The sequence below is a fragment of the Erpetoichthys calabaricus genome, chromosome 2, assembly GCF_900747795.2.
Source record: "Erpetoichthys calabaricus chromosome 2, fErpCal1.3, whole genome shotgun sequence".
Classification (NCBI taxonomy): domain Eukaryota; kingdom Metazoa; phylum Chordata; class Cladistia; order Polypteriformes; family Polypteridae; genus Erpetoichthys; species Erpetoichthys calabaricus.
The window spans coordinates 330419307-330435799 of record NC_041395.2 but is presented as its reverse complement, the minus strand read 5'-3'; the positions used below and the strand labels follow the sequence as shown (position 1 = coordinate 330435799).

Genomic DNA, 16493 nt, shown 5'->3' with positions numbered 1-16493 from the left:
TTGTAGTTTGTTCTGTCATTAAAGTAAAACATCGTAAGCTTCATTTTAAAATTAATGTTTAATTTACTATATTTTCTCAAACCCTGTCATAACTAATGTAGCACATTAAATGCTTTGTATCAAGTGTTCCCCGACCCAGTTGTTAATCGCTACATGCTTTGTAAACTGAGTTCCTCTTGTACTGAGAGGAGCTGCAAGCAGCAGTCGGCACACAGAATACAGTCACTTCATGAATTCCTTCTTACTGAACATTTAGAATGCCTTTATAAATACTTGATATCAGTTTCATGATGAAATGCATTTAAGTATGTACTAAACATGTCGGGTAACGGCGGTATGGCGGTTGTGCTGCTGCCTTACAATGATGGGTCCCCAGCTGTACGTTCAGTGTAGGAAACATTTTATGGCAGGTGTGACAAGGCTCCAAAAAGTTAGATGTATGAATGGGCCTTGCACTGGTTTAACTGAAATATTGTGTAAATGTTGGGTTTATGAGCTGGTGGTCAGAAATAAGAACACAGAATTCAATGGATGTCCTTCTGAGTGGGCTTTCTTTATTGAAGGCATGCTGTCTCTAACATATGTACCAAACACCAAGTTCCTATCCTTCCTTTTTCTTTCTCCACATAACCAATCACCACACAATTAACGTTTTTGTGAAAGTAAACTAGCTATAAACTTAGCACATGAAGTGTTCAGAACATTTAAGGATCTTTGAAAAATCTTCGTTATGCAGTACATATTTAATTATGGCATATATTCAGGGTGGCGCCCATCCCAGCAAGCATCATGTGCTAGGAAGGAACAATTCTTGAATGGGGTGCCAGCTCATCGCAGGCTAAATACGAGCACAAACATATATTGGGGACAATATGGCAGAACAAAACCCCACATCCTACATGCCTTTGAAAGGAAACAGATTCACGCCGAATAAAGCCACCAGAAAAACATGCAAACTCCAGGTAGGGAACACCCGGGACCCCCTTGCTGCAAGGCAACAGTGGAACCGCCATGCCACTATGCCCCCACATGTTTAATACATGTTTTAATGCATTTCATAATGAAAATGATTTCAAGTATTTATCTTAGCATTCTAAATGTTCAGAGAGCAGTAGTATCATGAAATGAATGTATTTGGTGTGGCAATCGCTGCCAGCGGCTCCTCTCAGTGTAAGGGGAAGTTAGTTTAAGAAGCGCGTAGCAATTAACATGGATCAGAGAACACTTCATACAATGCCTTTAATGTGCCACTGTAGTTATGACATGGTTTAAGAAAATCTAGTAAATTAAACATTGATTTTAACATGAAGTTTACGATGTTCTACTTTAATTGACAAAATAAACTACAAGAATAAAGTCAACATGTTGACCTTAATCTCAATGTAAGCATTGAGATTAAAGTGGAAATGTCAAGAGTAAAGTCGCAGTAGTAGGCTTTAGCACCTCGGTGTTTAGATGGTCATAGTCAACGCCAGGTCGTAGCATGCTTTCTGGGCTTTGCTTTTGAGAAAAGGGGCAAGGATATTGCACCATTCCTCTTTGTTCAAAAAAAAACCAAATAAGTGTCCACATCGTCTGCATCAGTAAGAGGGGTCAGTACCTGGGAGGGAGTCCGGCATTGGTCCTGACAGATAGTGAGACGGGCCTTGACATGGGCTTCTGACTCCTCTAGCCATAGCTGTAGATGTTGGAGCTCTGCTGCCATGTTCGTAAGAACGATTTACAGGTCCTGCTTATCTTCCATATCGAGACTGGATCCTGCCGACCATGTCAACTGTACAAAGACAAGATATGGAGGAGCCGCCGTGTGAATTATAACTTCTGCTGGAAAGAAAATAGCGATCATTCGTGCAAAGTCGCCTCATAGGACTGAGTGCAAAACAAGACTACTACAGGGAAGAAGTGCTGGTTCTTTTATAGTGCTGCTGGGGAAAGAAGAGGCGGACCATCTAACAAGGAAGAAACTACATCATCTGGGTGTACTATGTAGCTGGAAAGAAGTGGGTTAGGTTGTATTTGTTCCTGCAAGGAAGGGGAGAAAGCATTAGTGTACACTAGCCGACCTACGCCGCATAATTATTTATTGATGGGTGAACACTTCCTGAAAGACAAATGGGGTGGATTTGAGGATACGACTGTGAGTGAATGAAAAGATGGAACTCTGGAGAGAGCAACATACAATTGTCCGTGACTGAAAACTGGTTTTGGCAGATACAGGCATATCGTTTTGAAAGTGTTTCCCTGTGCCTTATTAATTGTCATTGTAAAGGTCAATCTAACAGGAAATTGTCTGCGTGTAAAAGTAAAAGGCAAATTTGAATCTGATGGGGTCAGGGAAATCCGGGGAATAAGGACAGTTTATGTGGTAACAGCTGCGATAGTTTTACACTCCAGTAAATTGCGGTGAATGCTGGTAACAGTCAGTCTAGTGCCATTACAGAGACGTCTTGCTGGCATGAGGTTTCTGAGAAGCATGACGACTGAACCAATTTTAATTTTGAGTTTATGCGAAGGCATGCCAGTGGGAGTAAGACTGCTAAGAAATTCTTCGGGGAGCAGGGATATGGAAAGACGTTGGCCCAGATTGTAAACTCAAGGAAAGGCATGAGGACATTCTCGGAAGTGAATGGTGATACAATTTCTACCTCGCCACCATAAACTCCGGAAGTATTCATGTAGTCAGCGTGTTGTAGAGCAGACTGTATGACTGTGCTTCCGTGACTAAGAGGAACGGACAGCACGTCGCCAAAGTTATCCCAATGTTGGCAATCAAAGGTTACAGCCATGTTGCGAAGTTCGAGAGCAACAGTTTCGTCGATTACATTTTTCCAGAAATATCCGACTTAATGAAAAAAATAGTTACCTGATGCAGGAATTTGTATAACATTGAAAGAAGAGTTGTTTCCATGAAATACATGTGAAGCAGTGGCCATGTTAGGAAAATGAACAGTAAACGTGGCTCATAGGTGCATGTGGACTGTAGCACAGATCAAAGCGACTCAGGATGTGTTTGGAGAGGAGTTGGGGGCGAGCACATGAGCAGGCAGTGCGCATGCCTCGAGAGCAAGGGTGGACGCGGGAGGATTGTTAGAGTTGGCAGGCGGGGGCTCTGTCGTGCGTACCCCATGGTCTTAGAGTTGGCGGGTGGGGCTCTTTGGTGTTTACCTCATGCGCACTGTCTGCTCATGCCTCGAGAGCGAGGGTGGATGTGGGAGGAGGGTTAGAGTTGGCGGGCGGGGCTCTTTGGTGTTTACCTCATGCGCACTGTCTGCTCATGCCTCGAGAGCGAGGGTGGATGTGGGAGGAGGGTTAGAGTTGGCGGGCGGGGCTCTGTCGTGCATGCATACCCCATGGTCTGGCGACTTGGTTGATTATATATATAGATGATTAGCCCTGAATTTCAGTGGTTCAGAATTAACCAGACCTCTGCCTGCCTGCCTGCCTGCCTGCAATAATTACTTAAACAGCCGCAGAAACTTTTATTAGCTCCTCTCTTGTATGTCAGCTAAAAATGTAAAAATTACCTCTCATCTTCAGTGCGCATGTACTGCTATTTGCAGGGATCCAATGTGGTTGGGTGGTGCTACAATACGTCTCTGCACCACATGTCATTAAGGTCAGGACGCTACATTACGAAGCTGTTATGTTTTTTGTTGTATACTCACTAATTCCACAGGGTATTGTGAGCATTGCTTGGTGGAAAAACACATGTCTTATTTCAGTCATAACATTTGAAAACATTATTTTATTCTTTATTCGAATTTCCAGGGCCTGGACCAGTTACTTCACCTAATGTTACCAATGTGACAACAACTTCTATATTTCTCTGCTGGGTCACACCACTTGGAGGAAATGTTTCCTATGGAGTTAATTTTTCAAACAGTGGACAAGCCCAACAACTTCTAACCAATCACACTTGCCTTAATGTCACCAACCTGAACTCTGCAACATCCTATTCCTTCACTGTTTTTGCAGTTGCTGGAGATAATACAACAGTTAGTGATTCTACAACCATCACAGCATTTACAAGTGAGTGAATATAATATGTCTACATGATTTTGAAATAATGTTGTGGAATTTAATCTGTGTACTAGCAGGTACCACTTTCAGATGATGCTTTTGGCATTTTAGAATTGAGCAAAGTGGAAGTCTACTGTATGATTGTTTTCTTGCTATGAACAAAGCAGCATTGGAGACAGCTGTTATTTGATTTAGTTCCCTTTAGTTGTTATGAATAACTGCCTTAGTTTTTTGTAGGTTTTCCTGTAAAATTTTCAATTAGTATAGAGGTACACCTGATAGATATGACATTTCTTTTTTATTTAATATTAAATTAAGTAAGTAGAAAATAATGACTGTTGTGCCACAATGCCATATTAGTTTTGTTACAGGCACCGCAATTTTTGGAGTGATCACGTCAGCCGTTGAGTCACACAGGAATTTGCAACTTGTGATGTCAGCAGGGCAACCACATAATACGCACATTCTTTACGTTTCAGAGTTTTGGATACAAACATTGTGTTGTGCCAATCTATCCATCCATCCATCTAAAAGACTTCCTGGTGTTCAAAATTACTGTGTTTTTTTTTGACATTTGATATCGCCTTACAATTTGAAATTAACAAATGATCTCTTCACTTTCTGTTGTAAGAACCCCTCCATAAACTACCCTCCATGTTATGATTGTTTAATCCCTTTCATTAAAAATGTTGCTCACTTGTTTTGAGCCAGTACGCAATCTCAGTTTACAGAAAATGTGTGATTCTATGATGGAATTTTTATTTACTGAAATAGAGGTCATTGATTCAGAGTAACATAGTCTGAAATAGCAAGTGGCTGAAATGATTTCTGATTTATGCAATTGAATATTTGACATAATAATATCTTTATCCAGAAATATAATAGGGTTTAAAGAAGCACAGTTTTAGGGATCTTAGCAGAGAAGGGAATCCCTTTAAATATTGGCAATGTGGCTTTGAATTATCAGTATTTAATTGGAATGTATTTATGGTAGAAATCTATCTATCTATCTATCTATCTATCTATCTATCTATCTATCTATCTATCTATCTATCTATCTATCTATCTATCTATCTATCTATCTATCTATCTATCTATCTATCTATCTATCTATCTATCTATCTATCTATTGTGGCACGCGGCTGGCGGTAGTACCCAGCCGGGACGCCCAAGAGGACTGGAGCAGGGCTCACGCCCTCCTGGTTGTGTTGGGGACCACGGGTACAGGGCTGTGAAGCTCAACCCTGTAGGGGCCCGTGGTCACCGCCAGGGGGCATCCCAGTGCCTGATGGACTCTGGACCCCAGCACTTCCTGGTGTGGCGGAAGTGCTGGGGTCCAGAGTCCATTAGGAAGAAGAGAGGGAACACCCGGAGTGCTTCCGGGGAGATAGCCGACACTTCCGCCACACTGGGGCGTGTCGGTGGAAGATTGCCGGTACACACCTGGAGCACATCCGGGTATGGATAAAAGGGGCCGCCTCCCTTCATTCGAGGCTGGAGTCGGGTGGAAGAGGACAAGGTCTGAGAGAAGAGAGAAGGAGGCGGTCTGAAGGCATACTGTGGCTTTCGCCTGGACTGTTGGGGTGATTGGTGCTGCGGCACTGGGTTTATGCACTTAATTAACTGTAAATAAATGTGTGTTGGACTTTTAAAAGATGTCCGTCTGCCTGTGTCCGGGCTATTTCCCACACTATCTATCTATCTATCTATCTATCTATCTATCTATCTATCTATCTATCTATCTATCTATCTATCTATCTATCTATCTATCTATCTATCTATCTATCTATCTATCTATCTATCTATCTATTCTATCTATCTATCTATCTATCTATCTATCTATCTATCTATCTATCTATGTGCCTTAATTAATTGCTTCAACAGGTGTAGGAAATTTTATTACCATTTTTCCCCCGAAAATAAGACCCACTCCGATAATAAGCCCTAGCATGATTTTCAGGCTGCTCTGTAATCTAAGCCCTAACCCAAAAATTAACCCTAGTCAAGATCGTCAGCTGAAAAGTAAGGCGCCTAAGGCCAGGTTTATACTTCACGTAATGCGACACGTGTGCCTGAAACATCAAATAAATTCCGAGGACACCTTACCACAATACCTCTGAAAAGGATGTTTAATGATTACATCCATCAATTAGGGGATGCGCCTATTCCAGCAGCATCGGCAAAAGACAGAAATAAAATCCTTGGACAGGGCATCAGCTCATCACATGGTGAACACAAGCACATACATACACTAACGTCATTGTAGCTTCACCAAATCCCCAAACCTTCATGTCTTTGGATGGAAAACTGAGCCCACTGTGCAAACCCAACAGGAAAAACATGCAAACTCCAGGCAGGGATCACAAGGGACGTGACTTCCTGCGAGACAGCAGCGCTACCGCTCTGCCACCCCATATGTGTAACTATTAACAGTATTCATTATTTAAACAAAGTTAATGATTTATCTGTAAAATGTAACATACATACATTAATGCATTTCATCATGAAAGTGATATCAAGTATAAATCTAAGAATTCTAAATGTGCAGAGAGCTGGAATATCATAAAGTTAGTGTGTTCTGTGTGTGCGATCTATTGCTGTTTGCCGCTGCTGTCAGGTCAGGATGAAGCCCCAGAAGCCTGTAGCGATTTAACAACTGGGTTGGTTTTAAGATGACGTTTACGACAGTCTCCTTTAATGATAAAGTAAACTACGAGATGTGACGAATAGCCAGGTCCCATGCCTGGCCGGGACACCCCTGCAGCATATGTTCCAGGGGAGCAAGCATGGGAACCCCAATATCTCCCCCTGGATGCTAGGTGGCAGTCTCCCTGGGTTGCAGCGGTGCCTCGGACTCCTGCAGGGCTTCAAGGGGTTTGAGTTTGGTGCAGTCCTGTTGGCAATCAAGCACCTGGAGCACTTCTGGGTGTCTAATCAAAGGAGTCAGCAACCACCACTCATTCGCCAGAATCGGGAGGAGGAGGATGAGGTTGCCTGGGAGGAGTGGTGGAGGAAGAAAAGACTGCTTTGTTGTGTGTTTTATTTGGTATATTTGTGCTTGGCACTGTGTTGTGCCTGTGTGGTTTATAAGGAAGACGTGCCCCACAGGTGAAGAAAAATAAATAGTTTATTTATTTTACATGTACCTCCGTGTCCAGTCTGTGTCGGGTCGGGCATCTATATAGCACCTTTTCACAGAGATTAAAGTGGACATTTCGAGTTTAAAGTCAAAATTTCTACTCTAATCACAAAATATACATTTTCATTATCTCCTTATTTTTATTTCTCTGTGGCTCAAATATGCCGCAGTACATTCTGATGGTATTGTGAAGGTGCAAGAAAAAAAAGACGGCACAGAAGTTGGTATGTGAGACTTTTAAAATGTATCATGTCACTACTTTAGGGAATATGTGACACTTGAATATAAAAGCAACATGACTACATTTGTATGTCGGCATTTTGCTTAACCACATCGAACCATTCTTCAAACATTGAAGCGCGCACATCGATCCTGGAGGATCCTAAAAGCGGCTGGAGTAGCAAGAAATTCAGGGTGGAATTCAGAGTTTGAATGTGGAGAGTTATGACGATATGACATGACTGTATTTAGATAAATGTACATTGTTATACATGAATAAATATAAGATATCCCCTGAAAACAATGCCTAGTGCATCTTTTAGAGCAAAAATTAATATAAGACCTGGTCTTATTTTCAGGGAAACACAGTAGCTCCTCTGTCCTTTGTCAGCTAAAAATGTAAAAATTAACTTGTGAAGTTTAGTCTATGTGTACTGCCAATTGCAGAGAACCAATTGGTGTGTGTTTTTTTTGGGGGGGGGGTGATGGAATTTGTTTCAGCACCACTTGTTATTAAGGTCAGGGCACTACATTACAAATCTGTTATGTTTTTGTTGTATACTCACTGATTCCACAGGTTAGTCATACAATTTTAAAAATAATATTTTATTTTTTATTTGAATTTTCAGAGCCCGGCCCAGTTACTTCACCTACTGTTACCAATGTGACAACAACTTCTATATTTCTGTGCTGGGTCGCACCACTTGGAGGAAATGTTTCTTATGGAGTTAATTTTTCAAACAGTGGACAAACCCAACAACTTCTAACCAATCACACTTGCATTAATGTGACCAACCTGAACTCTACAACATCCTATTCCTTCACTGTTTTTGCAGTTGCTGGAGATAATACAACAGTTAGTGATTCTACAACCATCACAGCATTTACAAGTGAGTGAATATAATTTGTCTACATGATTTTGAAATAATATTTTGGAAGTGGGTCTGTTTACTAGAAGGAGCCGCTTTCAGATGATGCTTTTGGCATTTTAGAATTGAGCAAAGTGGAAGTCTACTGTGTGTTTGTTTTACTTCTCATGGGTAAAGCAGCATTGGAGACGGCTGCTATTTGATTTAATTCCCTTTAGTTGTTATTCAAAACTGAATTCATTTTGTATTATATTTTCCTCGCAAAAATTAATATGTATTAGTGTTCGGGTTTTAAACATCATGGAATCTAAATATGCCAATCCTTTCTTATTTTACAGCAAATTTAAAAGTATGAAATAATTACTATTTTGCCATAATGCCGTATTCATTTTGTTACAAACTCCATCAATTTTGGAGTGGTCACGTCAGCCATTGTAATAGCAATGTCTTCCGGCGTCACACAGGAATCTGAAACTTCTGATGTCACCAGGGTGTCCACATAATGCACACATTCTTGATGTTTCAGAGTTTTGGATACAAACATTGTGTTGTGCCAATCTAATTTTTCTAAAAAGACTTTGTGGTGTTCAAATTACTTTGTTTCTTTTGATATTTGATATCGCCTTACATTTTGAAATTGACAAATAATCTGTTCACTTTCTGTGGTAACAACCCCTCCATAAACTACCCTTTATGTTATGATCACTTAATCCCTTTCATTAAAAATGTTGCTCACTCGTTCTGATCCAGTACACAATCTCAGGTTACAGAAAATGTATGATTCTATGATGGCATTTTTATTTACTGAAATAGAGGTAATTGATTCAGAGTAACATAGTCTGAAATAGCAAGTGACTGAAATGATTTCTGATCTATGCAAAAAAATATTTGATGTAATAATATCTCTGTCCAGGAATATAATAGGGTTTAAAGAAACACGTTTTTAGGGAACTAAGCAGAGAAGTAAAGCCCTTTTAATTGTGGCAATGTGGCTTTGAATAAGCAATCTTTATTTGGAATATATTTATAGTAGAAATCTATCTATCTATCTATCTATCTATCTATCTATCTATCTATCTATCTATCTATCTATCTATCTATCTATCTATCTATCTATCTATCTAGAAGAAAAATGTCTTATTTAAGTCATAAAATTTGAAAATAATATTTTATTTTTTATTTGAATTTACAGAGCCTGGCCCAGTTACTTCACCTACTGCTGTCAATGTGACAACAACTTCTATATTTCTCTGCTGGGTCGCACCACTTGTAGGAAATGTTTCCTATGGAGTTAATTTTTCAAACAGTGGACAAGCCCAACAACTTCTAACCAATCACACTTGCCTTAATGTCACCAACCTGAACTCTGCAACATCCTATTCCTTCACTGTTTTTGCAGTTGCTGGAGATAATACAACAGTTAGTGATTCTACAACCAACACAGCATTTACAAGTAAGTGAATATAATGTGTTCACAGCATGAAAAAGTCAATTTTTGGAATTGGGTCTGTGTACTAGCAGGTTTTACTTGTAGAATTGGCTTTTTGGATTTTTGAATTGAACAGCACCTCAGTCTACTGTAAAGTAGGTTTACTTACAGTACCAGTTTGTAATTGGATTATTTAATTATTTCATCTGTCATGCTTTTGAGAAAAGAATTTTGAAGAGACATTTGTGAACCTTTGCTATTCCTTTTTTCAGGCACCACTGTACTATCTAATCCAAAGTTATTTGCCTTCTTTTCCCCCCAGTGCCATTGAAATAAAAATAAATGGCTTTGGAAATGAAAAATTCTATGGAGGATTGTTATGAAAGTGGAATGAGTAAAAGTTGCCCATGAGTGTCTTTTTCTTGTTTCAGACTGCTTTTGCTCCTTTTCCTCAATTATGATATTTTTCATTTTCAACAAAGTTTTGTGTTATATTTTTATTTTTTCATTTAAGAATTTCTTTTTTTTTCCACAGCTTTCACTAACAGGGTTTGATGTATTTTTTGTTTCCTTAATGCATGTTATCTTATTCTGCGGTGGGTTGGCACCCTGCCCGGGATTGGTTCACTGCCTTGTGCCCTGTGTTGGCTGGGATTGGCTCCAGCAGACCCCCGTGACTCTGTGTTCGGATTCAGCGGGTTGGAAAATGGATGGATGGATGGATGTTATCTTATTTCCAGTAATCGTTTTTCAGTGTTGTTCACTACCTGGATGGAAAAATTCTAACAATTTAATTTTATCTTTAAAATGAGCATTTTCAACACTTTTTACAGCGTCGTTAGAAAGTTTTCTCTGACCCTTACTGAACAGATTCAGTTTGTCTTCTGTACCTTTCACACATCCAGCAAGAGTTTCGAAAAAACCGACAGATCCAGGATCAGGCCAAATCGTCAGCAATTACATCCGGTTAAACGAGTAATTTATGTATGAAAAATACCCCCCTGAACTCTGCAACATTCTACTCATTCATTGTTTTAGCAGTTGCTGGAGATTATCTAACAGTTAGCGATTCTGTCACCATCACGGCATTTTCAAGTTAGTGAATATCATGTGTTGCCATTATGTAGGAGTAAAGTTTAGGTCTGAGTGCCAGGATTGGGTCTGTGTACCAGCAGCTCTCTGTTTCAGAAAGCGTGTTGTGTATTTTGGAACTGAGCAAAGTGGAAGTGTCGTATATTGTAGAGTATCTTTATTTGACATGCAGAAACCATCAGTGGACTTGCAATTGTTTGACTAATTTGCCTGTAATATTTTGTGAGAAAAGAATTTTGAAGATACTTTTGTAATATTGTAATGACAAAAATGACAGTCTTTTTATATGTGTGATGCTATAGATGAAGGTTATGAGAGCAATAAGCGAGAATGCGGTGCATCAGAGTCACTTTCTTTTTTTCAGATTAATTTTGTTCCTTTTTCACCAATAAGATGTTTAATTTCTATGTTTTTGGTCAAGAATTGATTCATTGTTTCACTCATTTTATTTAAAAAAACACTGGTGTGTTATTTGTGTCAAGAATACATATCATTTTATTTTCAGTATTCATTTTTTAATGTGTGGTTTACTATTTGAATTTAAGAATTCTGAGAATTTAATATTATTTGGACATGTTTTCACACCTTTCATTGTTGTTAAGAAAGCTTTCATTGATCATTACCGAACAGGACTGCATTTCCCTAAAGCATTGTAGAACTAAAAACATTGTTATCCTGATCAGTGACACTCCACACATGCTGATTGATGGTAATAATATTACATGTGTCGCAAAGATCGTGATCAAGGGCATTTCCGCAATTTTTCAAACTCAATTATGCCAATAAAGGGAGCGCGTGTATAACAGTTAGTGTAGGATAGCATCCATGGATAGAATGCCATTGTTTCACTTAGCACACACACACCCAATTTAGACACGCTAATCAACCTCTCCTGCATATCTTTGGGATGTGGTTAGCTCTGTGGTCTCATTATTCCATATTTTCTGTGTAGAGTTTGCTGTGGGTTTTAGTTTTTGCCACCATTTAAAAAACTTACTTGCTATCATGACTGGTGACTTAAACTGGCTTGTGAATGGGTGAGTGTTCTGAGTGTGAGTAATTCACTATAAAGTGCTGGTTTCTAACTTGTAGTCCATGCTGCTGTACTTAAACTGATTGTATTTTAAGCTGGCTGTTGTACTGCCACAACACAAATGCCTGACAGGAATTCACTAGGCATGACTGTCAGATAAAGGCCTCACCCCAGGCAGCACATCACAGGGCTAAAATGGGTTCAGGCTTTTTAAGTACACATGTTATTAAAATTCCTTTTGAGAAGAGGATGACTGAAGACCTCTAAATATCATACAAAAATGAAACAGTTTTTCTTATTTTCATGGATTCATTACATTAACAAAATGAAGATGAAAACTGGGAATGCAAAATGCAAAAAATAGAAATGAATCAAAAAGGTTTGTAGAAACAAGTAACCCAAACCAAACAAGATGAAAATCCAAAGAAGACGGAGCTAAACATTAGAAACCTGAAATCTGAGTAATACTTCTCAAAACCTAAAAGACTCACTGCTGAACCTCGACCCTCAGCCAGAAGAAATAGGATACATTTTTAAGAAATTGTAATGTAATTAAACAGATATACTGTACCTATGTACAGGAGGCTATAGGGCATTGGATTCAAGAATTAAGATAATAATCCAGAATTCAGAAAAAAATCAGTAAAATTTCATAAGAGTTCCAGAAGAAATAAACAGAAGTGTATTAAGGCCACGGAGAAGAAAAAAATACGGACACAGTGAAGGAAAAAAAAGTCCATTTTCAGAATAAAGTCGACAGGCTGGTTTTATTCTCAACATTTCTACTTTAATCTCAACTCTTATATCTAATGTGCTAGTTTAGTTATGACAAGGTTTGAGAAATTCTAGTAAATTGAACATTTATTTATTTATTTTTTATTTTATTTATTAATTTTATTGTAATCATTCCATATAAGTAGATCAATTTATACAAAAAAGAATTGAAGACAAATCAAACCCCACCCTTGAGAAGGAGAGCATGGCCAAAGGAGAATTGCTTAGGGCTTTTTAATAGGGCAAAAATAAACAAAAGAAAGGAAAAAAAAAAATATATATATATATATATATATATAAAATGGAGAAGGGAAAGAAATGCAGAAATAATTATTTCTTCTTATTCTAAAATATTATTTATTAGATCCTGCCAGGTTTTGAAAAAATTCTGTACATATTCTCTAACTGAGAATTTGATTTTTTCCAATTTTAAATAATATAAAACATCGGTTTCCCACTGACTTATCAGAGGAGAGTTAGGATTCTTCTAATTTAACAAAATAAGTCTGCGTGCCAAAAGTGTAGTGAATGCAATCACAGTTTGCTTATCCTTCTCCACTTCAAGTCCGTCTGGAAGAACACCGAACACAACTGTTAATGGGTTAGGAGGGATTGTGATACCAAGGCTGTCTGAGAGGCACTTAAAAATTTTGGTTCAAAATGATGTTAATTTGGTGCAGGCCCAAAACATGTGACCCAGTGAGGCAGGAGCTTGGTTGCAGCATTCACAGGTTGGTTCTTGCACTGGAAACATTTTGGGCAGTTTTAAGCGAGACAGATGAGCTTGATATATAATTTTTAGTTGAATAATTCTATGCTTTGCGCATATGGAGCTCAAGTGAATTCTTTGCAATGCTACCTTCCACTCCTTTTCTGATATATTAATTAAGAGATCTTTTTCCCATTGTCCTCTTGGATCTTTGAAAGGAAGGGACTCTAATAGGATTTTATATAATGCGGCAATGGTGTCTAATTCCTCGAAATTGAGCAGTATTTTTTCCAGCATGGTGGAGGGTACAAGATGAGGAAAATCGGGCAGTTTCTGTTTAACAAAGTTTCTGATTTGAAGATAGTGAAAGAAATGTGTAGCTGGGAGGTTGAAATGATGTCTTGACTTATAAATAAGTTGTTCAGTTTCTTTAGTTGTCAAGATGTTGAGTTCTGTATGCAGAGCCTGCCTTTTCCTATGAAGAGCTTCACTTGGGCGCCTGGCTTGTTTTTCATTTATTCTAGTAATTTCACTTCTTAGCTCTGACACTTTCTTGGTTTCTAATTTATTTCTGTGGGAAAGATATGAAATAGTCTGTCCTCTTAAGAAGGACTTTAGAGTTTCCCAGAGTGTTCCTGCAGAAACCTCTGAGGGTGTGTTTTTCTCTAGGAAGAAGCTAATTTGTTTGGATATAAATTCTGTGCAGTTCTCGTCTGCTAATAGAAGAGATAGATAGATAGATAGATAGATAGATAGATAGATAGATAGATAGATAGATAGATAGATAGATAGATAGATAGATAGATAGATAGATAGATAGATAGATAGATAGATAGATAGATAGATAGATAGATAGATAGATAGATAGATAGATACTTTATTAAATGGGTTAACACGCCATCTGCGAGGTGAGTGTGAGGGGCTTAATGATTTTAGCTCCAAGAAAAGAGGGGCATGGTCGGAGATAACAATTGTGTCGTATTTGCACGATTTAATCGTAGGCAAGAAATTATTATCTATAAAAAAATAATCAATTCTTGAGTAGCTATGATGCACTGGTGAGTAGAACGAATATGTTCTTGAGTTTGGGTTTAGAAACCTCCAGGGGCCTGATAAGTTGTGGTCAGTTACAAACTGTGTAATTGTCTTTGCAGTGTTAGATGTCGTCCCCTCTGTCACAGGAGTCCTATCTAAGAGTGGATTTAAAACACAATTAAATTCCCCAGCCATTATAATTTTATGAGTGTTCACATTGGGAATGGATGCAAATAGATTTTGCATGAATTCCTTATCATCGACATTGGGTGCATAAACATTTATCAAAATCATTTTACTGTTAAATAAGTTGCCCATGACCATCACATATCTCCCTTCAGGGTCCGATACTACATCTGATGCTACAAATGGGACAGTTATGTGTATGAGAATTCCCACACCTCTAGTTTTCTTTATAAAGCTAGAGTGGAACATTTGGCCAGTCCAGTCTTTTTGTAGTCTGATCTGATCCTTGCTTAGTACGTGGGTCTCCTGTAAAAATACTATTTTAGCGTTTAAGCCTGTTAGGTGAGAGCATACTTTCTTTCTCTTTAATTCGTGATTCAGGCCTTTAACATTCCAGCTCACAAAGTTAACTGTCCCATCATGGAGACATTGATTCTGAGTTTTTCATGTCATTTTATAGTCTTAACTGGGAGTGAGGCAGTTTTAATCTTAATTTCAAATTTCCCCACAAGTTATTGCCATATAGCCTATTGTTACGTTGATATTGATAGTTATAAGGATTAGACGAATAAATTAGATATAGCCTGCTCTCCTTCTCTCCCCCCTTTATCCCCCCAACCCTCCATTTTGCCTCCCCACATGAGGCTAGATCCCACTTTGCAATGTCCCATACAAAGAGACAGAGCACATCCAAAACAAAACAAGCCCCACAACCCACACGCCCCTCCTCGCAGTGGCGTTTGAAAATTAAAACAAAGTAGAGATATCTATTGCAGCTGAAGTCTAAATACTATCTGCCAAAAATATAATCATTAACAGTCTTTGAGCTTAAAATACAATCTTCAGCAATTTTAAGATATTAAGATAATAATATAATGAACCCTGGGAATGATTTTAAAAAGTGGTCTAGGATAAACATAGTAGATTCTAATGCAATAGTAGAAATAGCAATAAACCAAGGGTATGATATTAAACAGTCTACTTTAGGGTAGTAAAAAAAAAAAAACCTTACTTTAATTACTTCCACGCATTCATGTCAATAACTGTAATTAAGACATAAACATATAGTGTCCAAGTAAAGAAAAGGATGTATAACTATAATACCAGTCTCTTTAAAAGTGGATCCGACAGCAGATGATAAGTCCTTCCCATGCCATGACAGAATACGGCTCCTTATTGACTTTCAAAAGAGTGTCGAGAACAGCTTCTTTAATTCCTTTTCAGCTTCCTCCTTGCTTGAAAATACATAATCTTCGTCTTGAACTTCCACTTTCAGTTTGGCGGGATACAAGAGGCTGTATTTGATATCGGCTTTCCGTAGCAGCATTTTAATGTTAAAGTAGGCTGCACGTTTTGCAGCTGTTAAAGGTGAAAAGTCGGGGAAAATACGAATAAGATTATTTTCAAATATAATCTCTTGCTTGTGTCTGAGAAGTGCCATCACATCAAGCTTACATCGTAATCGCTCGAAGCGGACAACAAAAGACTTGGGTTTAAAGGTGTTTGATCTGAGTATGCGATAAGCTGCTGCTATCTCGGTATCTAATTTAAAGTCATCTCCAATTATTTTAGAGAGTAATTCTACTGCAAATTTCACTGGGTTTGAGCTTTCTCATTTCTCAGGTATACCTTCAATTCTTAAATTATTCCTTCTGCACCCATCTTCCAGGGCCGTGAGTCTGTCTCCGAGTTTTTTGCATTCGGAATTCACAGCTGTAGCTTTTTCATCGGCGTTAGATGCCATTAGTTCCGTTGTTTCAACTCGAGCTGTGAATGCCTGCTTAACGTCCTCCAGCTGATCTGTAACGTCATTCATCTGATCGACAAGTTTTTTCAGTTTGGATCTATTTTCTTCAATGTGTTCCTCTAATTTCTCCACGATGCCTTTAAAGGTAGCGTCAAAACGTTTAAATAGACGCATTTACCAGTCTTTGTTATCCTTCTTAAGCTCACTTATAGCCGTAGCCGTGGCAGTGGCCAGTGTAAGC

General features: G+C 38.5%; 1 protein-coding gene and 1 long non-coding RNA gene across 31 annotated transcripts in view; one reads left to right on the top strand and one right to left on the bottom strand.

Moving 5' to 3' along the window:
* Positions 1 to 9681, bottom strand: part of LOC127526782 (uncharacterized) — a 62655-nt gene extending 52974 nt beyond the window's left edge. The window contains exon 1 of the long non-coding RNA XR_007934216.1: positions 9607 to 9681. This is a non-coding gene — a long non-coding RNA (uncharacterized LOC127526782). The remainder of the gene's footprint in view (positions 1 to 9606) is intronic.
* Positions 1 to 16493, top strand: part of LOC114669643 (receptor-type tyrosine-protein phosphatase eta-like) — a 151789-nt gene that overhangs the window by 91546 nt on the left and 43750 nt on the right. For 20 of the 30 annotated variants that reach the window (XM_051923391.1, XM_051923384.1, XM_051923373.1 and 17 more), the window contains 3 exons: positions 3769 to 4029; positions 8008 to 8268; positions 9440 to 9700. In XM_051923391.1, the coding sequence (XP_051779351.1) occupies positions 3769 to 4029; positions 8008 to 8268; positions 9440 to 9700 (783 nt within the window). The remainder of the gene's footprint in view (positions 1 to 3768; positions 4030 to 8007; positions 8269 to 9439; positions 9701 to 16493) is intronic. The other 10 variants (XM_051923383.1, XM_051923374.1, XM_051923363.1 and 7 more) reach the window with 5 other exon arrangements.